The 26603-nt window shown below is 39.0% G+C and overlaps 1 protein-coding gene across 6 annotated transcripts in view; it reads right to left on the reverse strand.

The window, feature by feature from the left end:
- Positions 1-26603, reverse strand: part of GRM7 (glutamate metabotropic receptor 7) — a 935735-nt gene that overhangs the window by 446034 nt on the left and 463098 nt on the right. For all 6 annotated transcript variants that reach the window (XR_011562970.1, XM_070776295.1, XM_070776293.1 and 3 more), the window contains exons 3-4: positions 17966-18107; positions 10816-10970 (exon numbers count right to left, since the gene is read on the reverse strand). Coding sequence is in view for 5 of the 6 variants with exons in the window: in XM_070776295.1 (XP_070632396.1) it covers positions 10816-10970; positions 17966-18107 (297 nt within the window). In the remaining variant the exon portion in view is untranslated. The remainder of the gene's footprint in view (positions 1-10815; positions 10971-17965; positions 18108-26603) is intronic.

Raw genomic sequence — 26603 nt, forward strand, 5'->3', positions numbered from 1 at the left:
CTCTTAAACCAGGTTTTTGTTAACACCACTCAGATGAAACAGTTTGCAAAAAAAAAAAAAAAAAAAATCACAGTGAGCTCCACACTGCCAGGTTAAATGATCAATTCTCCATAGTTCTACCCAACTACGCAGTAGTATTTTGGTGATGCTGATGAAAATCCCTATATTCTGAAATGTTTCCTTAGCCTGGTTCCAAGGAAACAGGCTCATGTTATTTTCATTTGATCTCACTGGTCAATCTACTTTCTCCTCTTTCCAACCTCTTAATGCTGAAATGTCAGAGCAACTGCTCTTTGGTTCCCTATTATTCTGTATATTACTTCTTTCAGTGCCATCTCTACGTCAATGACTCCAAGAAAATAATTCTATTTCCAAAAGCCTTTGAGACTCACATTCGCAATAGTCTACTTCATTTCTCCACTTGGTTATCTAGTAAATATTTTCAGTTCAACACATCCAAATTTTGTTTGTTGATCTAAAAATGGCTCTGCTGTCAGTTTTTCCATCACCTAATGACAATTCCATTCTTCCAGTTGCTCATGTAAAGAACATGCAATCATTCTTGACTTATATATTTTTTTATGTCCAAAATTCTGTTGACTTTATTTTCAAATTGTATTTTAAGCCCATACACGTCTCATAATCTTCATTGCTACCTCCCTGTTTCACTCCATTATCATCTCTCACTTAGTTTATTTTAATAGCATCAGAACCATTCTCCTAGACTTCATCCTTCATTCTCCTATATTTTAAAGTCAACCTAAGAGCCAGTACTGATAATCACAATGGTGTGATCACTCACCTAGAGCCAGACATCCTGGAATGTGAAATCAAGTAGGCCTTAGAAAGCATCACTATGAACAAAGCTAGTGGAGGTGATGGAATTCCAGTTGATATATTTCAAATCCTGAAAGATGATTCTGTGAAAGTGCTGCACTCAATATGCCAGCAAATTTGGAAAACTCAGCAATGGCCACAGGACTAGAAAAGGTCAGTTTTCATTCCAATCCCAAACAAAGGCAATGCCAAAGAATGCTCAAACGACTGCACAATTGCACTCATCTCACATGCTAGTCGGAGAAGGCAATGGCACCCCACTCCGGTACTCTTGCCTGGAAAATCCCATGGACAGAGGAGCCTGGTAGGCTGCAGTCCATGAGGTCGCTAGGGGTCGGACACGACTGAGAGACTTCACTTTCACTTTTCACTGTCATGCATTGGAGAAGAAAATGGCAATCCACTCCAGTGTTCTTGCCTGGATAATCCCAGGGACAGGGGAGCCTGGTGGGCTGCCATCTCTGGGGTCGCACAGAGTTGGACATGACTGAAGCGACTTAGCAGCAGTAGCAGCACATGCTAGTAGAGCTCAAAATTCTCCAAGCCAGGTTTCAGCAATATGTGAACCGTGAACTTCCAGATGTTCAAGCTGGTTTTAGAAAAGGCAGAGGAACCAGAGATCAAATTGCCAACATCCGCTGGATCATGGAAAAAGCAAGAGAGTTCCAGAAAAACATCTATTTCTGCTTTATTGACTAGGCCAAAGCCTTTGACTGTGTGGATCACAATAAACTGTGGAAAATTCTGAAAGAGACGAGAATACCAGACCACCTGACCTGCCTCTTGAGAAACCTATATGCAGGTCAGGAAGCAACAGTTAGAACTGGACATGGAACAGCAGACTGGTTCCAAATCAGGAAAGCAGTACATCAGGGCTGTATATTGTCGCCCTGCTTATTTAACTTCTATGCAGAGTACATCATGAGAAACGCTGGGCTGGAAGTAGCACAAGCTGGAATCAAGATTGCTGGGAGAAATATCAATAACCTCAGATATGCAGATGACACCACCCTTATGGCAGAAAGTGAAGAGGAACTAAAAAGCCTCTTGATGACAGTGAAAGAGGAGAGTGAAAAAGTTGGCTTAAAGCTCAACATTCAGAAAACAAAGATCATGGCATCTGGTCCCATCACTTCATGGGAAATAGATGGGGAAACAGTGGAAACAGTGTCAGACTTTATTTTTTGGGGCTCTAAAATCACTGCAGATGGTGATTGCAGCCATGAAATTAAAAGACACTTACTCCTTGGAAGGAAAGTTATGACCAACCTAGATGGCATATTGCAAAGCAGAGACATTACTTTGCCAAGAAAGGTCCGTCTAGTCAAGGCTATGGTTTTTCCAGTAGTCATGTATGGATGTGAGAGTTGGACTGTGAAAAAAAGCTAAGCACCGAAGAATGATGCTTTTGAACTGTGGTGTTGGAGAAGACTCTTGAGAGTCCCTTGGACTGCAAGGAGATCCAACCAGTCCATCCTAAAGGAGATCAGTCCTGGGTGTTCTTTGGAAGGAATGATGCTAAAGCTGAAACTCCAGTACTCTGGCCACCTTATGCGAAGAGTTGACTCATTGGAAAAGACTCTGATGCTGGGAGGGATTGGGGGCAGGAGGAGAAGGGGACAACAAAGGATGAGATGGCTGGATGGCATCACTGACTCGATGGATGTGAGTTTGAGTGAACTCCGGGAGTTGGTGATGGACAAGGAGGCCTGGCGTGCTGCGATTCATGGGGTTGCAAAGAGTTGGACATGATTGAGCGACTGAACTGAACTGAAGAGCCGGTATTATTCTTTTTAACATTTGGACAATACAAGCTATTCCTGTGCTTTAGTGCTGAAAAGATCTTCTACTTTAATTCTATAAAGTGATAACATTTTTTAATGGCCTTCAAGGTCCTATGTGACCCAACTCTCTCATTATCTCTTGTTGTAATTTAGATTAGATATTGGAGTTAGATATTGGAGTATAGCTTATTTAGAACACTGCATTTGTTTCAGGTGTACAACAAAGTGATTCAGTTATATACACACATATCCCCATTCTTTTTCAGATTCTTTTCCCATATACATTATTACAGAATATGGAATAGAGTTCCCCATGTTATATAATAGGTCCTTGCTGATAATCAATTTTATATACAGTAATATGTAAACATCAACCCCACACTTCAGATTTCTTTCTCTGTTCCAGCCTCATAAGCATCTTTGTTCCTTACACATACCAGAGATTCTCCAGCCCTAGCACACCGGTGCTGCTTTCTATACTCTGTATAATCTTCACCCAGGTATTAACTTGGATGGTCCCTTCACTTCCTTAAGTCATTGACCAAACGTCATCTTGTTAATAAGGCTCATCCTGACCAGTCTACTTAACACCGCAGTGCTCCCACCACCGCTGATGAGCCCCTTAGCCTTCTCTATTTTTTCTTTCTTTGTAGCACTTGCCAGGCGTGATGTGAGCAAAGGGGCAGAATGGGCAGCTCCAAACTCCTGTCCCTCAATTCAAAAACTGAAAACAACAGAAACTGTCAAAAGCAACTTTGCTATAACTCTGGAAGATGACCAAAGTTTTGCAGCAAACAATGCTGAATGCTAAATTAAGAAAAAGACGAGCTTGAAAATGATAGAAAAGCTTTGTGGATTTTTTTTTTTCTTTTTCCAACCCCTACCCTCTCTCAGTGGCAGTCTTGAAGACCTGAAGACCACAGCCCACATTCTTGGGGGGGGACCCTAGTACATACCAGAGAGTGCATAGCAGACTTTATTAGCAAAGTATTGTTTTTCTCTATTGTAATATTTCTGGAGACTACCTGAAGGATGGGTACAACACACTTCTCTCTGTTTTACCTAACCTGGGACTCATTCAGAGAGAGAAAAAGGCAGACATTGTTTATACACATTATAAAGTGATTGAACAACCTACAGTCACCTGGAGCAAATGATTATTATGGAAACATAAAAGTGATACCTGAAACCCTGGGAGGAAAATCTGAAAGAGTATTTCCTTGGGAAATTAGGGCATTAGCAAATGCCTGTGTACACTAGAGAGGGGTGGGTTTTAGAAAGCCACATACATACCCAGAGCAGGATGGAGGCTGAGAAAACTCATGAGAAGACTTTCATCTTTGGTTAATCCTGAGGATCAGCAGAAGCAGGTAGTGAAGGTTAAGGGAAAATTGCAAATAACCTAGCTAAGTGTTAAAGGCATGTTTCAGAACAGAGCAAAACCACCAAGACTGAGTGTTATGTATTAAGTCTATCTCAAAATTCATATGTTGAAGTCCAAAACCCCAGTACCTCAAATGTGAACTTGTTCAGAAATGGGGCCATGATGAATGTAATTAGTAAAGTCAGGATGAAGTCTTCAGAGTGGATCTAATCCAATATGAACAGCATCCTTATAAGAAGGAAAATCAGGACACAGAGAAAGAACATCATGTGATGATGAAGGCAACCCAAGGGATGCCAAGCTTGCCAGCAAATTGTCAGAAGATGGGCAGGAGGAAAAGAACAGGTATACTTTCATGCCCTGAGAAGGAATAACCCTGTTAACACTTTCATCTTGGACTTCTAGCATTTCAACCTGCGAAAAAAAAAAAAAAAAAAACAAAAAACCACACACACTTCTGTTGTCTAAGTCACCCAGTCTGTACTTTGTTATGGAAGCCCTAACTAACTAATCAGGGCTGTGAAGGGCATGTTTTGTTGTTGTTGTTTTTGTTTATCTTGTTTTGATTTAGCTCCTGGCATTTAAGGAAATTTTTGTCAAAATGCTAACTGAATACAAGCTAACAGAGCAGGCACTTCAGTGACTACACAAATGATAAGGAATAGTGTCTTTTTAAGTTTGGAGAAATCTCTGAACAGACCAACAACTTCAGCCTTCCACAAACAGGCACATCAAACCCTGGCAAATGGGGAATCTTAGTTCCAGAGTTCCCACAGTACAGTATTCAAATGCCCAGTTATCAACAAAAAAATCAAAAGGTGTAGAATAAAATAGGTAAGTCAAGTCCACTTCAAGGGAAAAAAATGATACAAACTATCCATTGGTATGACCTAATGTATACCCTAATTAGTAAGATGCTGGACTTACCAGATAAAGACCTTAAATCAACATCTTAAATATACTCAAATATTTAAAGAAAATAATGAGCAAGGAACTAAACACTAGGAAAATGATGAATATATGAAATGAGAATATTCATAAAGAGATAGAATTTATACTGTTTACCAACAGTTAACACTACTATTTACTTATTTCTTATGCCTATTAATAATAATAATAAATTATTATTATTACTCTCCTTTTGCTGTGCTTTAATCTCCACGAGGAGAGGAATTTTTGTTTCCTGGTTACCAGTACCTAATCAGTGCTTAACAGATAGGAGGCAGTCAACCTTTGTTAACTGATTGACAATAAATGGTCTCTTCCACATTAAACAGCCCATTACCTATAGTTCTCTGACACAAAGAAACATTAAACTTTGATGTGAAGACAGTGAATACAACTCTGGAGTAGGTAGGTAAAATAAAGAGGGAAGGATATTTGTAAAGCGAAAGTTTCTGAATGTGATGAGTACAGAGCGAGGCTGAGGTGATGAGGGAAGGACCAAACACATCAATGGAGAAATGGAGATGAGACTGATGGTGAGACTTGAAGAATGTATCGTTTTTCTTAGAAGAGGGATACATAAGAGAGGCAAAGGGAGAGAGGGGCATCTCTGTGAATTAAATGATACTTGGAAAGAATGCAATTCAGACAAGATAAAGGGTGAAACAAGATGGCTACAAGAAAGTGAAAGTGTTAGTCACTCAGTCATGGTTGACTCTTTGTGACCGCACGGACTGTAGCCCGCCAGGCTCCTCTGTCCATGGGATTCTCCAAGAAGGAATACTGGCGTGGGTTGCCATTTCCTTCTCCAGAGGATCTTCCTGACCCTGAGATCAAACCTGTGTCTCCTGCACTGCAGGCAGATTTTTTACTGTCTGAGCTACCAGGGGTTATAAGAAGGACATCCTAATATTCAACCATATCCGTCAAGTCATATATATGCTAGGTCTATTAGAAATTGCCAAAGTTTCAGGGGAAAAAAAAAAAAAAAGGATGGATAATCCCATGGAACCCATGGGTCTCAGACACTGCCCTGAAGGATCAGATTCCAGTTGGGTGTGAAGCCCGAGAGTATAATCTGTGTTGCCATAAAGGGGGTATGTGATACCTTTTGAACTGCAGGAGTATTGCTTGGTTTTGCAGGGTAGGCTAATTCTGAAAAAAAGGAGAAATTCTTTCAAAAAAAAATTAATGATTTGATCTCTCACACACAAACACACACATACACAAATAACCTATATTTTCCAGATCAACAAGAAACGGTGCAATGGAAAGCCCTGGCATATTGGCAGTGAAAGGATCTGATATGAATGTGTGCCAGGAATTGAGAACAGGTTAGAGAGGCTTGAGCTGCTGACCTCCCTACACATCCTCCAAATTGATGTTTTTTCAGCCTGCATGGTATACTGGTGCTTTGTCTCTCTTCTTTCTTTGCCATCTGTATCTCTCTGATTTACAAGTTGGTTCTTAAGGAAATGCACTTGATAGTAATTATTCTAGTATGATATTTTCTTATTTACATTTTTCTTTATCACCTGTCACCTCCACATTAAGAGGGCAATTTCAGGAGTGCAGGGGTGTGATCTGATTGTCATCTGCTATATATCTCAGTTTTTAGATCAAGGGCTGATACCGTGCTAGAGCTTATAAACATTTATGACAGATTTAATGAAAAACATTGTCATAACACTGAACATGCAATATTCTCACTTCTCTTTCATCAAACAAGGTTATAGGTCTATTATTAATTATAGCATCGCTTAGAAATACTATTGTGGTTTAAGGTGATATTTTATTGCTTCGCATTTTCTGTCATTCCCCTAACAAAACTCTGTGATGTGTGTGGAACATTTCAGGTAATCAGAAAGACTAAAGTAGGGCATATATATATTGGAGCCAGAAATATTTTCATTCAGCTCTTCATAGCTTTGATCTCTGGTTTTGAGAAAAATATAGAATGTCTTTCTATGTTGAGTAAAAAAAAAAATAAATGCATGAAATAACCAACTTTTTCATGCCAGATCTACAGCACTTTTTGTCTCTTCTTACACACATCACTGATTTAATTCAAGAACCAAGCTGTGCTATAGACCCACTGGAAAATCATCACCAATAGTCAGAGCTGTCAGAGTTGTCTTTGAAAATTCATCCTTTATTATGTTCTCTCCCTGATGCTAATGATTATGTCAGAGACGAAAAGAGCCTGGCCAATGATCCTTGCTGGCTATAATTAGAGGATGTTTAGGACAGCCTACTCTAGAAGAAGCTGAGCACCCTAGATGGCAGAGTCCATGGCGTTTTGGCCATTTTGCTTTGAGGACTTGTTGAGGGCTGGAGAGGATGACTGGGGGACCCTGCTAATGGGACAACAGAAAATAGAAAAATGCTAGGGATCCCTTGGCTCATCAGACAATACAGAAATATTAAAAATCATGGAGCTGTTTTGGCTCAGGAGCTGGAGAAGCGCTGCCAAATCTAGAGACATTCTTTTATATCCCATGTAGAGAGCAGCCAAAGGGGCCAGAGCTGACCTTTCCTGGGCACAGTTGCTATCATTGTCTCATTCAAAATAGGGGAAATGACCCCCTGGGCTGGCAAGCACTGAGGCCCTGTTTTCTATAAATGGAGAATAAATACAAATAGAAGACAAAAGTTGATGAACATGATTTTCACAGGACCCAGCCCTTGCTAGCCTTTTGGCCTAAGGCAATGTACTGTTAATTGTTCATGCAAATATAGAGATGATGAGCCAAAAGTATAGATGTTTGCTAAATGTGTTCCAAATATGGATCTAAAGGGAAAAAAATCATGTTGATTATTGACTGGCTTTTTCTTATTTCCATTTGAAGGTACAACATTATACAACACAGTCAAAGATTAAAAGGTATGCAATAGTGTTCTGAGTATTTGGATAATGCTCCATTCCAGTAGAGTCCACTACGGAACATCCCCAAAATGAAAAAAGATAAAAAAGTAGGAGAGGAAAACATACTTGCCCATATGGAATATGCTCTGTAGTTTCATTTCATATATTTCACAGCTGTGTTTAGAAACCTTAATGCAACTGAAGGCATTTCTTTTTTCATTTCCTTAGGAGAGTGACACCAAATAAACAGCCACAATCCTGTGATCCCATCCTCTATATTAATGAACAAATCTCCACTCTGTATCAATGCACAAGACCACATGGGTAGACAGAAGCCACACAAGTCCTAAAGAACAAAATGAAAAGCCTCGTGTTCTTTCTGGGTAGCCATGCAGAGTTTTGCATGAAGAGATGCTGTTTTGCCACATTTCAAAAGTACTTGCATTGATAACAGCATTTCCTCACCATCTTGCTTTTGAGGCCATATTTCCTGCTTAGCAGATTCAGGATGCTATCTTGTGTCTACTTTAACAACTTTGAGTATCCCTAGAAACATATGAAAATGTATTTTGTTTCAATAATTTGTATTAAGCTACTTAGTCATTTCCTAAAACATGTTGAACCTGGGTCTTGCAACCATGGAGTTACTAATATGCCTATGACGTGTCTACAGCTTGGGAAGAGAGGACCTCAGCACAGACCCTGTAATGTGCTTTGCTTTGGTCCTCACCCAAACTTGACACTTCATCCCTCTACAGAGTCATCTGAGTGAGCTTCCTCATTCCCTTTTACAACATCCCATTTTCATCCTCAGACGTTGCCTAGGCTTCAGAGTAAGATACAAATTCCTCAGTGTAGTTTACAAGACCTTTCATGATCCAACCCTGGCCCACTTCTCAGCCATTTGTGCCAGGTCCTTATGTGGTATGTATTTCCTCCATCCAGCCAGGCATCCAACCACTTGAAAACCTATTTGATCACCTTCCAGTCCAAGCCAAGATCAAGGCATTTGTGGTTCGATGGCATGTAAAGGATAAGTCTCCAGAAAGAGACAAGTAAAGAGATGTTACAATGGTAGGAGCTATGGGAAGGTGCCGTAAGAGCAACACATGGAGCCCCTAACCAGACCTGGCTGGAGTGCAATGGTTGTAGATGGCTTCCAAGGAAAAATAATATCTAATCAGGGACACATATGTTAGAAAGGAGTTAATCAGGCAAACAGTGCAGTGACCACAACTGTAGGAGAGGGAAGAGCTTTCCCAATGAACATCAGTGAGAACATTTTTGAAGAGCTGGAAGAAGTTTAGGATGGCTACAAAGAAGGTATATGTTGCCGAATGAATGATTTAATGTTACCCGGTATGCCCTGCTCCATTGCTCCTGTTCCCACCACGTGGGTTGAGAGTAGAGGAGCTTCTTATGGTCCGATGAGCATTAGCACATCATTTTGTTCCATCTCTCAGGTGTCTTCCACAACCACAGCATCACCACCCTAGACAAGCTGGCACATTACCTCACCTAAACCATCTATTCTAAACTGTGTTTATAGTATTTCTATTACACGGTCAACAACTACATTCTGATACATTTACTCAGCTGTGTTTGCTTTGAGGGTGGGATTTTTGTCCTTATTTTTCCAACTTAGCACAAAGCAAAACACACAGTAAATACTTAAATTTTTGAGTGAAAAGGAATGGAAATAGTTAAACTGTCTTTTGTGTTTGCAGCTCATCTGCAGATGTACTGGTCTGGTTTGGAAGATGGGCAATCTGCTTTGGACTTGTACTGCAATTAATTCAAAGGCTCTCCATGACCACATGGGTGACTTATAGGATTTTTATCTCCCTGAGATAACACAGAAAGGGAACAGTGACAAAACCATAACCTGGCTTGTTTAAAAAGCCCACATAGACCATGCAGCCTTCTAGGGAGAATAATTAATTAGATTGGAGTAGAGACAGAATAGAAAGAAAGACAAATATTTGATCTTTTTTGAGTGAGTGGATAGAGTTCTTTTAACATGCAAAGCATGCTTTATGAAATCTTCGGAGACCTGGCCCATCAGAAAAGGAAGACAAAGACCCAAAACCAGCAGAGGAGTTCCTTTTCTTTACAGTATCTTCTTTCAGAAGTAACTTATCTTCAAATTAAAGGAGAACATAAATTGTAATCAGCAACTTTTGTGACATCAGAAAGATGCCAATAAATGCTCTCTCCTCCTTCTACCTCTTAAAGAATCTTTGTAGCTACAAGGAAGGCAAAGGGAAAGAAAAGGGGCAGGAAGCTTAAGAGAAAAAGAATGCAAGGACAAAAGAGACCCAGGAAGGAAAAATGATGGTGATGCCTGGGACAGGTGGTATGCCAAATGATCCTGGGGACTGGAGGAGACCCCGAGAGGTAATGGGGGAAAGAATCCAGAGCCTAAGGCTCCAGGCTTCCTTTGCAGGGGGCCCAGCCTTGATCTCTGGTCAGGGAACTAGATCCCATATGCCACAGCTGAGAGTTCACATGTCACAGCTTAAGATCCTACATGCCACAAGTCAAAGATGCTGCATGCGGCAACTAAGATCTGGCACAATCAAATAAGTAAATGCATTAAAAAAAAAAGGTGTCCTGCTATGGAAGCAATGACAAATTACAAAGGGAAAACATTCTCTCAGAAAAAAATGTACCTCACTTACACATACTTGGACTGTGTTATTATTTCACCTCTTATTAAAGATAATGATCTCACAGAAAGCTCTTGCAGCATAATAAAACAAAGATATATGCTAATGGTGATATTATTATGAGAATAACATGATCTTTTCAAGAGAAGACTATCAACTAAAATAACAGACCAGATATAGGGCTTCATTTGTATTTCACAGCTGGAAGTTTGAACAGATCCTGCATAAATTATGTAAAAACACCCAACCCTCAAGGAGACTCATGCCCCAGCCACTCTACACAGCACCAGCCGCTCTCTCAGCAAATCCTACTACTGACAAAACTCATACCTTCCACAGTTGCTCGTTTGGGCTGAATGGTGATGGCTCCTTCTGCAATATCTTCATGCTGGTGCAGCGGGTTGATTTTGGATCCCCAGCTGTCTGATCCTACCCAGAGAAAGTGGCCTACTTGGTCAGCTCTTTTGGCTGCTGCAAGGATCTGCCTGTGGAGAGGAACATTAAAAAGATATGTTAATGATAAAGAGCAGCTATTGTACATACACATATTCAGAATCAAGCAGAAGGAAAACAAGCTACTATTTCTCAAAAAGCAAATAAGCTGGTAGTAAGCCAAAGGATTTTCATTCTTAGTATATAGAGAGATATTATAAGCCAATAAAAAAATTCAAGGCAGCTTGAGGAAAATAGGCAGAGTATTCAAAGTCAAAAGATAAAAGGGGAAATATAAGTAAGTAATAAGCTGCTTATTCACATATATTAAAAAGGAGGAAAATGTGAATGAGAACGATCTATCAAATTCACTCCTTATTTTGGCCAAAATGTTTGTTTGGTTTTATTTTGTGTCGTGAGTTTTGACATGAGGCTGGAGACATGAGCACTCTCATTCACTGCTGGTGGTACATATCATTTCTGGAAAGCAATGTATCAGTCTATAGGAAGCATCTTAAATTACTTATTAAAATAAGCAGAGCTTCACATTAAGCTTGAAAAATGTACAATCCATATTTATAAATTAAAATAGTATATAAATAGCAAGGGCAAGAAAAAAAAGGAGGAATTTAAAAAAAAAAAAAGGGAAATTGATTATTCATGAAGAAAAATTTCACCTCTGCTTATAGAATTCTAGAAATCAGGAGTGTGTTGCCCCAGGCAGAAAACAACTTTTCTGGAAAAATCTGAACTACCCTATGAAAAAGATTCTAGATACTGACATAGAGACTTTTTCTAAGAGAATGGACACCTAGATACCTGACCAGTCCACTGAGAGGCCTATCAGCTGACAAGTTTTGCCCATGTATGTAGAATTTTCTTGTGTCTTACTCAAATGGGAACTGCCCGAAATGACCCATCATTGTGGAAAATCCACAATATAAAACAGAAACCAAATAAATAAGAAAAAGGAAACTGGTGTGAGGTATGGAGAAGAAATTATACCAAAAAATAAAAAATGTAGCTAAATAAGAATCAGGATCTCTATTATCAGGAACAAGAAAGATTATCAAGAATAAGAAACAAACAACAATAAAAAAGAGGTCTTAGTTATTAAAAGTATGAAATTAAAATTATGTTAGAAGAGATAAAGTATAAAGTGAAGAAATATTTTCAGAAAGCAAAACAATAGCAAAAAGGTATAGCATATACAAGAAAAGATGAGTATCTTAAAGAAAGAAACACAGAAGGACTGACATCCAACTAACAATATTTCAAGAACAAATATAACGAGAAATTAAAGTAATTTTTAAAATAATTCTTAATGAAAAAAAAATCCAAGGAACTGAAAGTATGACTTTCCAAATTAAAGGGACTCACTCCACTATTCTTGTCTGGAGGATCCCATGGACAGAGGTGCCTGGTGGGCTACAGTCCATGGGTTGCAAAGAGTCGGACACGACTGAATGACTAAACCACACACACACACATCCAGCAAATTAGTAGGGAAAAACCAAATGTCACAGAATTACAAATTCTGGATAAAGTGAGAATAAAGCTTTCAAGGGAAAATTGGGACTCTTGGAAAGTAATAAGAAGCAGAATATTACCAACCTCTCCAGAGAGAGGAAAAAATAAAAAAAAGGATGATGGAGTAATGCCTTCCAAATTATGAGGAAAAAAAATTTGTAATCTAGAATTCTAATATTTAACACATATAGAATCTCTATGCAAATAGAGAATCTCTATACAAATAGAACTGGCATCTAGATAGATGGGTATGGATGGAGAGAGGGAGGGATAGATGGATGGATGGATAGATAGATATTCAGGGGATATTAAAGATTTTTCTATCCAAACTCAGAATCTCAAATTCCTTGCAAGTTATGAGTTCTGTAACTTATTAGTCCCCATAGATAGTTGCTATAAATCATTTATTTGCCTGGGATGATGTATTTAAAAATAAATATGTGACCACACCTTACATATCCAACTAGTAATTAAGTATGGAGGCAGGTGAAGAATATTTTTAGTCATAAACACAAAAAATGTTTTTCTTTAATTCATCCTTTACAAGAAAATTACTGGAGGGTACATTCTAGCCACCCCCCCCCAAAAAAAGAAACTAAATGATGAATAAAAATAAAAGAAATGGAAAGAGAAAGAAAACAAAAAAGTTAAAATAATAAAGACTAGCCTAGTTTAAAACAGAAAGATGGAGTTGGAGGGAAATGTACAGAAAAACAATGGAACTCAGAGATTATTTTTTAAATATATATATATATATACATGTGTATAAACATATGAGAAAAGTGATAGACCTAGGACATTAATAATAAAATACTAAAGGTAACCGTGCAAGTTAAAAATCTGTCATATTAACTTGATGAACAAAAAAAGCTACCTGTAAAATCACATCACGGAAAAAATACTGCTGTAGTACATAATATTTACATGCTCATAATTTCAACTCTGATTTTTACTAAATGGAAATCTGATAGTATAATGCTAGGAAGATAAAGGAGGTATGAGACAAGTTCTAAATAACATAAGAGGAATTCATAGACAATATTTTAAATTAATGATTCCAAAATAGCAATACAGGCACATTTCGAGAAGACCTAAAGAATTAGTTTCAAGAATCAAAATAATTGCTCAAGAAGAACAGAACCAGAGAGTGGGATGGGATGGAAAAGGATACTAGGGCTTTGCATAAAAAGTATTTTAATTACATTTTTGTTCCTCTTAAATTATGTGCATTTATTATTTTCACACAATCAATCATTTGTACTCTTGAGTTAGAGATACCATCTCTATTAATCTAACCAAAGGGTATGATCACTGATGCTGTCAAAATCATATGTGCATTACTGGAGACCACCTAAATGCAGAGCAGCAGGGAAGTGGTTAAAGAAATGGTAGTGAATCTAAAGGATGCATCAGAGGCCAATGAAAAACACACAGAGCTGGATTTCTGCAGGGTACTGTTAAGAATAAAAAAAGTCAAATTAAAAATACTGCAAATGATTAGTCATTTCTTACAATAATGAAAACTGGCCTGCATAAATGAATAGATGCATATTAACATTCCATGAAAAAAAAAGTATAGGGTTGTATGAGAGCACAGAAAAATATGGATAATAGGTAATTCATTGTTAATGACAATTCATTGAGAACCTGCTGATGAAGTATGAAAAGGATGCGGAGAATCCAACTGAAACAAAGTAAGAAAGACAAACCCATACAAAAAGAAAAAAAAAATTCACCTTAATATGCTTACATAAAAATGTGGGTTAATTTATTAAGAGAAATAAGATTAAACTGTTTAAACATATTATAGTATTGAAAGTGAGATGTGAACTGCAAAAAATAGAATATCAAACTCTGTGTGAATCTGAATCTACTAGGGAAAATTTTTAGAATAAAATAACTGCAAATGTTAAACAGGAATTTTATTAGTGGTTATCTCCGAGTGTTAAGATATTAAGTGTTATAGGGGGTTACTTACAATCATGGTTTGTGATTATTCTCTCTAACCTTTCATTTTTTTTAGATAATCAGGGGCAGAGTAAAGGTAGAATTCCTTTTATTAAAATGCAACAACAAAAATATTTCCATTAGTTTCCAATGGAGTAAAATAGCCAGGTAATATTACTTTTATAATCAGAAAAAAAAGTATCTCAGGAACAGAATACACTCTTGTCTAACATTCAAATTATCAATACCCATAACAATTGAGCATTTATCTTAGCTTCAAAATCTAGATATTAATGTCTTCTCACTGGTATTCTCCGGCAAAGTATTTGAAGTTAATGTTCTAAGAAATCTCCAAATTTCCCATCTACAGTGTAAATCTTCTGAGAAAAGAAATAACATAACATTGTGGGTTATCAGACATCAGTGGGCTTAAGCTCCTGTTTTGGAAGATATGCACTTGATTTTTATTACTGTAGCCAAGAACTATTACTGCTATCACTTCTGTGAGTCATAGTACACAATGGTTCCAACACACAAATCCCCATGCAAAAAATGATAAGCACAGCTATTGAGCTGACTATATACCTTTTAACACTGCCAATTAAAACCTCACACAATCTGCAAATCAAGGATATTATGACCAATTAGGCATCATAGGTATTAGTAACAAATCTTTTAAGTGCCACGTACATGAAAATGAACACGGGGCCACCTTTATCAACATATGACATATTTTGAAATGCACAAAATATGTATCAAAATCATATATGAGATGATTAAGAGAAGTATGAGTTGACAAATCTGGAGCAAAAAAAAAGAGAAAGAGTCATGTCATAAAAACAAAGTGCCTTGAATAACTAAATCACAAAGTATGGCAGAAAATGCCCTAAGAGCAGCAGAATCAGTGTTTTGTAAGGAGACAAACACACATTTAAGGCGTGACAGAAATGGTTTCACGGAAAAGGGCATGTCTGAAAAACAGAATTTCAACAGGTAGAGAAGGAAAGAAGAAACACCACGAGCCAAGACCATGATGGAGGAGCTGTTAAGGTACACTGATGTGTCAGTCATGCATCTTAGGTGGAGAAGTGGGTGCATGAAGGTGGGGTCTACATGCAAAAACAGGACTGTATTTTAAAGCATCATGAAGTTCAGAGAGAGAGGCTTGTACTTAAATAGCGGACACTGCACTGGGCATTTCATACATTCATTCAGTGATGTGTACTGAGCATCCACCACTAACCGAGCAATGTGCTAGGGGCTAAGGATATGAAAGAAGTCGAAAGGGGCATCACCTTCATCTTAATGATGCATGCAGACTAGTGGAGAATATAGACTCCAATTACATGATCCAAGAGTACAGAATGCCCTCAGTGACATTAACCATGCAACCAAGCTGTTATGACAAATTTTCCAAAGCTACACTGTTTGGAGACATCTTTCAGAAGCAATGCTACTGACAGCACTGGAATGATGACGTGGGGAAGGGAAGCATTCCAGCAAGCGGGAAGAGAATGAGCAAAAGCCTGGGAAGGAAGAAACACAAGGGCGCCCTCACCTACAGCACACAAACCATGAGGGGGGCATGGAATGAAATAAGGTTAGAAAAGTAGAAGTCCAGATTATCATAGAAAGAGTGCAAATGGATTTACTGATGGGAAAACTGAGACCTCAAAGAGCTGGAGAAGTAGGGTGTGGGATGGGACTTGCCCAAGGTGAGACGGTGGTCATAGCAAAAAAAAAAAAAAAAAAAACCTCAGGTATCTTGACTTGAGGTTTAATGCTCTTCTCATTTAATAGTCCTGCCACCCACAGTCAGAGCTCAGGGCTGGGAAGATGGGTGGACTCAGGGGGAGCATGGAGGCCACACAAGGAAGGGAGACACAGGACTGGCCGACTGGTTGTGGAGGGGGGTGGTAATGGCCTGGACCCTTCAACTTTGCCCTTGATATAAGATGTTCACTTTCAAATAAAATTAGTTATTATTTGAACTATAAGACAAAAAGTTAAAAAATCCAAACAGAGCTTTTCCATCTGCAGAGGTGTAAAGTGACACCACCTCTTTGGAAGACAATATTCACATTTAAGAAAGCACACATCTTTGTCCTGGAAGCTCCTTTTCCAGGAATTTATGTTTTAAATAGTTATTAATATAAAAAGTAATATATTTATGTATTATTATTTGCATTATGTTAATGCATCCATACATTGTAAAGGATGTGTACATTAACGTCATATTGTGGCACACACAGATTTGTGGAAAACAATGGTTACCACAAGGTAATTTATAATTGCACAAGAAGAAGTGAAAGTGAAGTCACTCAGTCGTGTCTGACTCTTTGCGACCCCATGGACTGTGTAGCCTACAAGGCTCCTCTGTCCATGGAATTTTCTAGGCAAGAGTACTGGAGTGGGTTGCCATTTCCTTCTCCAGGGGATCTTCCCGACCCAGGGATCGAACCCGGGTCTCCTGCATTGTAGGCAGACGCTTCACCATCTGAGCCACCAGGGAAGCCCCTAATAATCACACAATTCTGTAACCAAATGTCAGTCAGTAAAAGAGAGGATAGATAAATTACAGTAAATACATAAAATGAAATTCTGTGTGGCTGTTGAAAAGTACTGATGTTCGGAGACCTCCATGATGAAAGAGTAAGCCAAGGTGAGAGCAGGGGTAGAAGAAGATAATACACAGTGCTCTACCATTTGTGTAAAAATTCACACACTGCCTCTAGAAAAATACACAAATATTACAAAATACACAGTTGCATTACAAAATACAAAAGTTACAAAATACACAGTTATTATTCGCATCTGGAAAGGAGAACCTGTTAGCTAGAGGACAAAATGAATCCAACTTTTTTTCATTTCTAGATTTCTCAACACTTTTTGATTTTTTAAATCAGTGGTAATTACTGTTTGTTCTAAAAAAAAAAAAAATGTTAAGGATTCAGGACCAAGGTGGCAGTGGTCAGGAAACAACACAGGGCAAATCTGTATTCTATAAACAATTTCAAAGGTTAGCACCCCATGGCTTGGCCAACAATGCAAGTCATGAGCTAAAAGGGAAAGTCAAGGTTGTACTCAGATTTTTGACGTCAAAGAGCATCAAGGTAAAGAGACAGAAGAAAAAGTGGACTGGAGAATGCAGACACATGACCAGCTTGGTTTTGAACATACAAAGTCCAAAGCAGAAGCAATACTTCCAGAAATATAAGGCATTTTTTCTTATACATTAGAAGAACTATTCTTTAGATAAAAGTCTGTCACATGCGTATATATATTTTTAGTAAAAGAACCTTTGCAAAGTCCAGTGGTTTTCTCCTTTTACAAGTAACTGAAAGCAGTTCTTTAGCAAATATGAGGGGGAAATTCATGGCAGCAACAGGCTGCTGCTTCCACGGTTCGCTCTGACTTCTTCTGTAGGGGTAGAAAGCACGAATGGACCTTGCCACCGTGTAATTAGCAATTTGATTCTATGTTATCTTCTCCCTTTCTGTGCCAGCATTCGATTCTTTCTGTCTCCTAAACTACAACATGCATGTTAATGAATTTCACCAGGCAGCCTTACTTGATATCCTCATCGTTGGCAAAAAGGACGACGGCCCTGGAGTTGGGGGTGTCCAGGAGCTGCTTGATAATTTTGTCAAAGTCAATAGTCCTGTCTTTGCGTTCCTGGGGGATTCTCACGGACTGGGCAATGCAGAGCCCACCTGTTCAAGAAAAGAAAGCAGAATGTCAATTAAGTTCCTGAAGAAATACCAAAGGAACCAGGGAAAGTAGACAGGGAGGAGGGAATTATGAATTCTGAGTACACAGCTCTTCCTTGGTGATCTTGCTGAATGAGGAAGGCTTAGGCTAGTAAGCTGAGTCCTGAGCAGTCATTCATACTTGGCATGCCTTCCATGGTATGGCATAGCCTCAAGGTACTTGGAAACAGCCAGGTATGCCCAGGAATACCAATGATAGTGATTCTGGGGAGGTAGGTTTAGGGAGACAAACTGGATGGGAGGCCTTTAAAATGAACATTATATGCTACAAGAAAACCACAGTCAGCTACAACATATATATTAAAGAAAAGTACTCTAAGAGATAAAACTCATGTCAATTTCTATTACTTTTCTGGTGTTTACAGTCTCATAATTTTCCTCCTTCATATCCATCTCAACTTTTCAAGCTCACAGACAATGGAATAAATCAAAAAAATAAAATAACAATAAGAAAAAGATCAACTATTATAAATCACAGTAATGAATTTTTTTTTGACTATATGCTATATACTCAGGCTACAAATAATGTGCTTTATGTATGTTACCTGATCTTAAAAACCTTAAAGGTGGTTAGCATTGCCCATTTCATGTTGGAAGAGAAGGGGATTAAATAAATCTGATAAGATCAGATCAGTCGCTCAGTCGTGTCCGACTCTTTGCGACCCCATGAATCGCAGCACGCCAGGCCTCCCTGTCCATCACCAACTTCCGGAGTTCACTCAGACTCACGTCCATCGAGTCAGTGATGCCAACCAGACATCTCATTCTCTGTCGTCCCCTTCTCCTCCTGCCCCCAGTCCCTCCTAGTATCAGAGTCTTTTCCAATGAGTCAATTCTTCACATGAGGTGGCCAAAGTACTGGAGTTTCAGCTTTAGCATCATTCCTTCCAAAGCAATCCCAGGGCTGGTCTCCTTCAGAATGGACTGGTTGGATTCCTTGCAGTCCAAGGGACTCTCAAGAGTCTTCTCCAACACCACAGTTCAAAAGCATCAATTCTTCAGCGCTCAGCCTTCTTCACAGTCCAACTCTCACATCCATACATGACCATAGGAAAAACCATAGCCTTGACTAGACGAACCTTTGTTGGCAAAGTAATGTCTCTGCTTTTGAATATGCTATCTAGGTTGGTCATAACTTTCCTTCCAAGGAGTAAGTGTCTTTTAATTTCATGGCTGCAGTCACCATCTGATTAAATAAATAAATAGATGTATTTACTGCAGACTTCTCAAGGCTGTCATGCTATCAATACGCAGCCATTTACGAAGCAACTGATATCCTCCTCACTACCCCAACTCTTGCTTAGTAGTTACTCCCTGATGTAGTGTTTTATACACCTTAAGAAAGGCTGGTATAGGCAAAAGGGGTAGAGAGGATATCTGGAGGTCAAGCCTCAAAGGTCATCCAATGGGCAGAAGGCCTAGGGGCAGAGACAAGAGGAAAGCTTTGTTCTCTTTGTAACCTGGAGATGCCCGTAACCAATGAGCTTATATCCAAAGCATGGACAACTGCGCGGATGCTACCAGGTTTCCATAAATATAGAAAAATATAAACTCTAATCCAGAAGTGAGCCTCCATTACATTTTAATCCATTGTACTTAATCAGTGTCAGCTGTCTGTAAGTGGCTCTCAACCTTCAGTGTGCTTGAAGTCACCAATGGTCCTATTAAGTACAGCAACACTGTCAGCCAACTTGACCTAATTGACATTTACAGAATAATCCCCAGGACAACAGAAGAATACACATTATTTTCAAGTGAAAATGGAACATTCATGAAGCTGGACCATCTTCTGGGTCATAAAAGAGAAAAATACCCTCAAATTTAAAAGAACCTTATGACCTCAGACCATAAGAGAATCAAACTAGAAATGAATAACACAGAGATAACAGGAAAATCTCCAGACACTTGGAAATTAAACAGCACACATTTAAATAACCCATGGGTCAAAGAGGAAGTACCAAGAAATTTTAAAATATCTCTAAATGAAAACTAAACTGTAACATCTCAGAATGTATAGATTATAGCTAGACTGATGTTTACAGGAAAATAGATATAATTAAACACTTAAGTTAGGAAAGAAGAAACACACAGAATCAGTAACCTAAGCTTCCACTTTAATAAATAAGACAAAGAAGAGTTAAATAACTCACCTCCCAAAAGGCAGAAAAGGCCACAATGGTATATTATTACATAACTCCTAAAATATCTTTTAAAAATAATGAAAATTTCAAATTCTGGAGAAGATGCAGAGCAACAGAAATGCTCATTCATCACTGGTAGAAACACACAATGGTACAAATAGTCTGGAAAACAGGTTGGCATTAAATGTTAAATATAGAGTTAACATATAAAGCAGTGGTTCCGAGGCTAGGTGCTTTTCCAAGTGAACTGAAAAGTTATGTTCACACAAATGTGCTCAAAATGTTTGTAGAAACTTTATTCCTAATCACTAAAACTGAAAACAAGTGAGACATCTGTTAATAGGTGAATGGATAAATGAACCATAGTCCATGCAGGTGATAGGAAATTTTTGAGCAACAAAAGGGAACTACTGATCCTTAGAAGAACATGAATGGTTCAAAAATGCATTTTGCTAAGTGAAAAGGTCAAACCAAAAAGAGTGCATATTATATAATTCTACTCATATGACATTCCGGGGGAAAAAAAGCAAAATCATAGGGTTGGGAAACAGATTAGTGGATGTCAAGATTTAGGAGCGAGAGGAGGGGTTGACCACACAGGGACTGCACAAGGACCGCTGGGCAGTGCGTGCAGTCTGTATGGTATGGGATGCAGAAATCTACTCTATCCACTTGTCAAAACCCGAAGAACAATGTGTCACAACAACCGGACTTTACTGTATGCAAAATCAACCAAGATATTACGAGATGTGGACTGTGACAAATGAGATGAATGGCATTAAGAATGTTCCAGAGCATTTCACTGAAGGGGATGGGTGGAAGGGGAGTTAGCCTAAGCAACTTTTTAAAATAGTGTGCAACCAGCAACTAAAGATAAAGACAAGAACTGCACATAAAATGGTACTTGGATTTGTAAAATTTTCACAGGAGTTAGCAATACTGGAACAGCTTTCCGTACTCAAGGCGAACAAAACAGGAAATGAATTGTAGATAAGGGGAGGCAGGTTTCTCAGAGAGAGATAAAGAATTTATATATAAACAAGAATGTGGAAAGAATGGACCATGTGGTGTGAGGGAGAGTCAGATATAGTGTAAACTCATGGTTTATAGCGAGATCCTTCCATGGATGGGTCATTTTATACATAAATCCATGTACACATGGGTTATATACATATATACACATGGACCCTACCACTATCCGCTGAGAGACTCTAGAAATAATGATACTCCACAGCAGCAAACACACCTGGTGATACTGGTTTTGAAATACCATCTTTCAACCAAAGGTCTTTTGGAGAAATGAGTGATTCTCAAGTTGAGGGGAAGCATATAAAAGACAATGTCAGGCAATAAGAAGTTCACAAAAGAGAAAAAATAAACAGTAAAGGGGGAGAGGTCAATACGACATAGGAACCAACTTAAGAGAGATCCCAGTGAACAAAGCTAGAATAATGTTAGCAACAAAATAAATAATGATGGTAATTAGTGACTATCCAAAAACTACAATACATGCTCAGGAATCCATACTATTAAAAATGACCAAGTCAATCAATAAATCGGAAAGATGGGATGAATCTTCTTCACAGAAAAATCCAAACTAACAAGTGTTGAAGGATAAGGAGAATCGAATAAGGAGGATAGACTATCACTGTTAGAGCATTAGAGGAAAAACTGCTGCATGCAAGGTCCACTGATGAATGCTAAAATAAGGATGGGAAACTCTAAGAAGACCGTGAACATTTATACAGCTTAAAAGAGTCTTGCTCCAAATGTTTACCAGTCATTCAGATAGTTTAAGCATATGCCTACAACTTCTTTGATACTCTTCCTTTGAAGAGGTGGAGAATAATGTTTTTGCCCTTAAATGTAGTCTGGACTTAGTGCCTCACTTCTTAAGAATATGGCAAAGGAAAAAGAATAACTGAATAGTGGAGAAACCCACTGTAACTAGACCACTAAGTTAACATCACTAGTGCTAAGTCACCCTGAGAGGGTGTGATAAGGGTGGCCCCACTTGAATGTCATTCTTCCCCCAAATCCATAACTTTCATCTACCCATGAAAAAATGTCAGGAAGATCCAAATTGAGGGACATTCTACTTTTCAAAATTCCTGACTTGCACTTTTCAAAACTGTCAAGGTCACAAGACACAAGACTTAGACATGGGAAACTGGATTGGATCCTTGGACAGAGAAAAGACATTCATGCAAAAACTGGTGAAGTTTAAATAATGTCTGTAGTTAAGAGTATTTTTGCATTGTTGATTTCTCAATTGTGATAAACTAGTTATTTAAAGTATTAACATTTGTGAGATGGGTCTGTGGGAATTTTCTTTATAACTCTTTTATAAATTTAAAATTTCAAAGTAAAACTTAAATTCACATATATATATATATATATATATATGTGTGTGTGTGTGTATTTATATATATGTGTGTGCATGCGCATGTCCCCTTCATGGATCACTGCTTTGTCGTGGCGAAGGGGCTTACATAATTCAATGAAGCTACTAGTCATGCCATGCAGAGTCACCCAAGATGGACAGGTCATAGCAGAGAGTTCTGAGAAAACGTGATCCACTGGAGGAGGGAATGGCAAACCACCCTAGTATACTTGCCGTGAGAACCTCATGGACTGTATAAAAAGCCAAAAAGATATGACACCAAACGATGAGTTCCCCAGGTCTGAAGGTGTTCACTATGCTACTGGGAAAGAGCTGAGGAAAATTACCAATAGCCCCAGAATGAATGAAGCAGCTGGGCCAAAGTGGATACAACCCTCAGTCATGGATGTGTCTGGGGATGAAAGAAAAGTCTGATGCTGCAAAGAACAGTAGTGTATAGAACTGGAATGTTAGGTCCATGAGTCAAGGAAAACTGGACATGGTCAAGCAGGAGATGCTAAGAATAAACATCAACATCCTAGGAGTCAGCAAACTAAAACGGATGGGCATGGTCAAATTTAATTCAGATGAAGATTATATCTACCACTGTAGGCAAGAATACCATAGCAGAAACAAAGTAGCCCTCATAATCAACAAAAGAGTCTAAAATACAGTAGCGGAGTGCAACCTCAAAAATGACAGGATGATCTTGGTTTATTTCCAATACAAGCCATTCAAAATCATAGTAATCCAAGTCTATGCCCCTACCACCGATGCCAAATTAGCTGAAGGTGATCAGTTCTGTCAAGACCTAGAAGACCTCCTAGAACTAACACCTAAGAAAAGATGTTCTCTTCATCATCAGGGATTGGAATGCAAAAGTAGGAAGTCAAGATGTACCTGGAGTAATGGGCAAGTCTGGCCTTTGAGAACAAAATGAAGCAGGGCAAAGGTTAACTGAATTCTGCCAAAAGAATGCACTGGTCATAGCAAACACTGTTTTTCAACAACACGAGAGACGACTTTATACACGGACATTACCAAATGGTCAATACCAAAATCAAATTGATTATATTTTTGGCAGCCAAAGATGCAGAAGCTGTATACAGCCAGCAAAAACAAGACCTGAAGGTGACTGTGGCTCAGATCATCAGCTTCTCATAGCAAAGTTCAGGCTTAAACCAAAGAAAACCAGGGAAAAAAATAGGCCAGCCAGGTATGACTTAAATAAAATCCTGTATGAATTTGCAGCAGAGGTAATGAATAGGTTCAAGGGACTAGTCTAGTTAACAGTTTGCCTGAAGAACTATGGACAGAGGTCCATAATACTGCACAGGAGGAGGTGAATAAAGCCATGCCAAAGGAAAAGCAAAGCAAGCAGGCAGAGTGGTTATCTGAGGAGGCTTTACAAAAAGTGGAAGAACAAAGAGAAGTGAAAAGCAAGGGAGAGAGGGAAAAATACCTCCAATTAAATGCAGAGTTCCAAAACTTAGCTATAAGAGACACAAAAGACTTCTTCAATGAACAATGCTTAATAATAGAAGAAAACAGCAAAAGGCAAAGACTAGAGATCTCCTCAGGAAAGTTGGAAACATCAAGAAAGCATTGCATACAAAGATGGACACGATAAAGGATAAAAATTGTAGAGACCTAGTAGACACTGAACAGATCAAGAAGAGATGGAAAGAATATACAGAGGAACTGTATAAAGAAGATCTTAATGAACTGGATTACTATGATGGTGTGGTTAGTCACACAGAGCCAGACATTCTAGAGTGGGAAGTCAAGTGGGCCTTAAGGAGCACTGCTGTTAATACAGCTAGTGGATGCGATGAAATTACAGCAGAACTATTCAGATCCCTAAAGAAGGATGCCATCAAGGTTTTGCATTCATTATGTCAGCAAATCTGGAAGACCCAGCAGTGGCCACAGGATTGGAAAAGGTCAATCCTCATTCCAATTCCCAAGAAGGGTAGTACCAAGGAATGTGCTAACCATCAGACAATTGCACTCATCTCCCAAGCTAGTTAAGTCATTCTTAAAATCTTGCATGTTAGGCCTCAGAATTATGTGAGCCAAGAACTTTCAGATGTTCAAGCTAGATTTAGAAAAGGAAGAGGAACTAGAGATCACATTGTCAACATTCACTGGATTATAGAGAAAGCAAGACAATTTCAGAAAAATGTCTATCTCTGTTTCATCACCTATGCTAAATACTTTGACTGTGTGGATCATGACAAATTATGGAAAACTCTTAGAGAGATGGGAATACCAGACCGTCTAACTTGTCTTCTGGGTCAAGGAGCAACAGTTAGAACCCTGTACGGAACAAATGATTGGTTCAAGATCAAGAAAGGAATACAACAGGGCCATCTGCTGCCACCCTGTTTATTTAACCTATACACTGAGCACATCATGAGAAATGCCGGGCTGGATGACTTACAAGCTGGACTCAAGACAGGCAGGAGAAACATCAACAACCTCAGATATGCGGATGATACCACTCTAATGGCAGAAAGTGAAAAGGAATTAAAGAGCCTCTTGATGAGGGTGAAGGACGAGAGTGAAAAAGTCGGCTTAAGACTAAATATTAAAACACACACACACAAAACAAAGCCAGACACTAAGATCATGGCATCCAGCCTCACCACCTCATGGCAAATGAAGGGAACAAGGTGGAAGTAGTGACAGAGATCCTCTTCTTGGGCTCCAAACTCACTGCGGATGGTGACTGCAGCCATGAAATCAGAAGAGGATTGCATCTTGGTGGGAAAGCAATGACAAACCTAGACAATATGTTGAAAAGCAGAGACATCACTCTGCCAACAAAGGTCCATATTGTCAAGTGGACAATATGGTCATTCCAGCGGTCATGCATAGTTTCGAGAGCTGGACCATAAAGAAGGCAGACCACCAAAGAATTGATGCCTTTGATCTGTGGTGCTGGAGAAAGCGCCCAAAATTCCCTTGGACAGTAAGGAGATCAAACCAGTTAATTTTAAGGGAGGTCAAACTTGAATATTCACTGGAAGTACTGATGCTTAAGTGCCAGTAGTTTGGGTCATCTGAAGCAAACAGATGACTCACTGGAAGAGTCCCTGATGTTGGAAAAGATTGAGGGCAGAAGGAGAAAAAGGTGTCAGAGGATGAGATGGTTGGACGGCATCACCAATGCAAAGAACACGAACTTGGGCAAACTCCAGGAGATGGTGAGGGACAGGGAGGCCTGGTGTGCTGAGGTCCATGGGGTCACAGAGAGTCAGATATGACTGGGCAACTAAACAACAACAAGTGTGTGTGTGTGTGTGTGTGTGTGTGTGTGTGAGTGTGTATCATCTGTTTATCTAACCAATCTATACCTACCTGACTGTCCATTCTTCTCTATAATGAATACTTATTTAGTAAGTAGTGAATCAGATGCAGGAATATGAATTTTAAACTAGAGCTTTATCACGCTGGCTCAGATAGTAAAGAAACTGCCTGTAATGCAGAAGACGTGGGTTCAATCCCTGGGTCGGGAAGATCCCCTAGAGAAGGAAACGGCAACCCACTTCAATACACTTGCCTGGAGAATCCCACGGACAGAGGAAGCTTGCAGGCTACAGTCACAAAGAATCAGACACAACCGAGCAACTAACACACTTAGCTCAATGATTCTAATGTATCATTCACTTCCAGAGGTTCTCATCAGCAGGTTTGGGTGAGGCCTGTGAATGTGCATTTCTAACAAGTCCCCAGGTGATACCGATACTGCAGGTCAGGGACCGTATTTTGAGATCACTGTTCTAGATGACATTGCTGCAGGTAGCCAGGGGATCAGATTCTGAGAAATATCCTCTTCAGTTCAGTTCAGTTCAGTCGCTCAGTTGTGTCCGACTCTTTGTGACCCCATGGACCCTCCAGGCTCCTCTGTCC

This window comes from Bos indicus, chromosome 22 (assembly GCF_029378745.1).
Source record: "Bos indicus isolate NIAB-ARS_2022 breed Sahiwal x Tharparkar chromosome 22, NIAB-ARS_B.indTharparkar_mat_pri_1.0, whole genome shotgun sequence".
Taxonomy (NCBI): Eukaryota; Metazoa; Chordata; class Mammalia; order Artiodactyla; family Bovidae; genus Bos; species Bos indicus.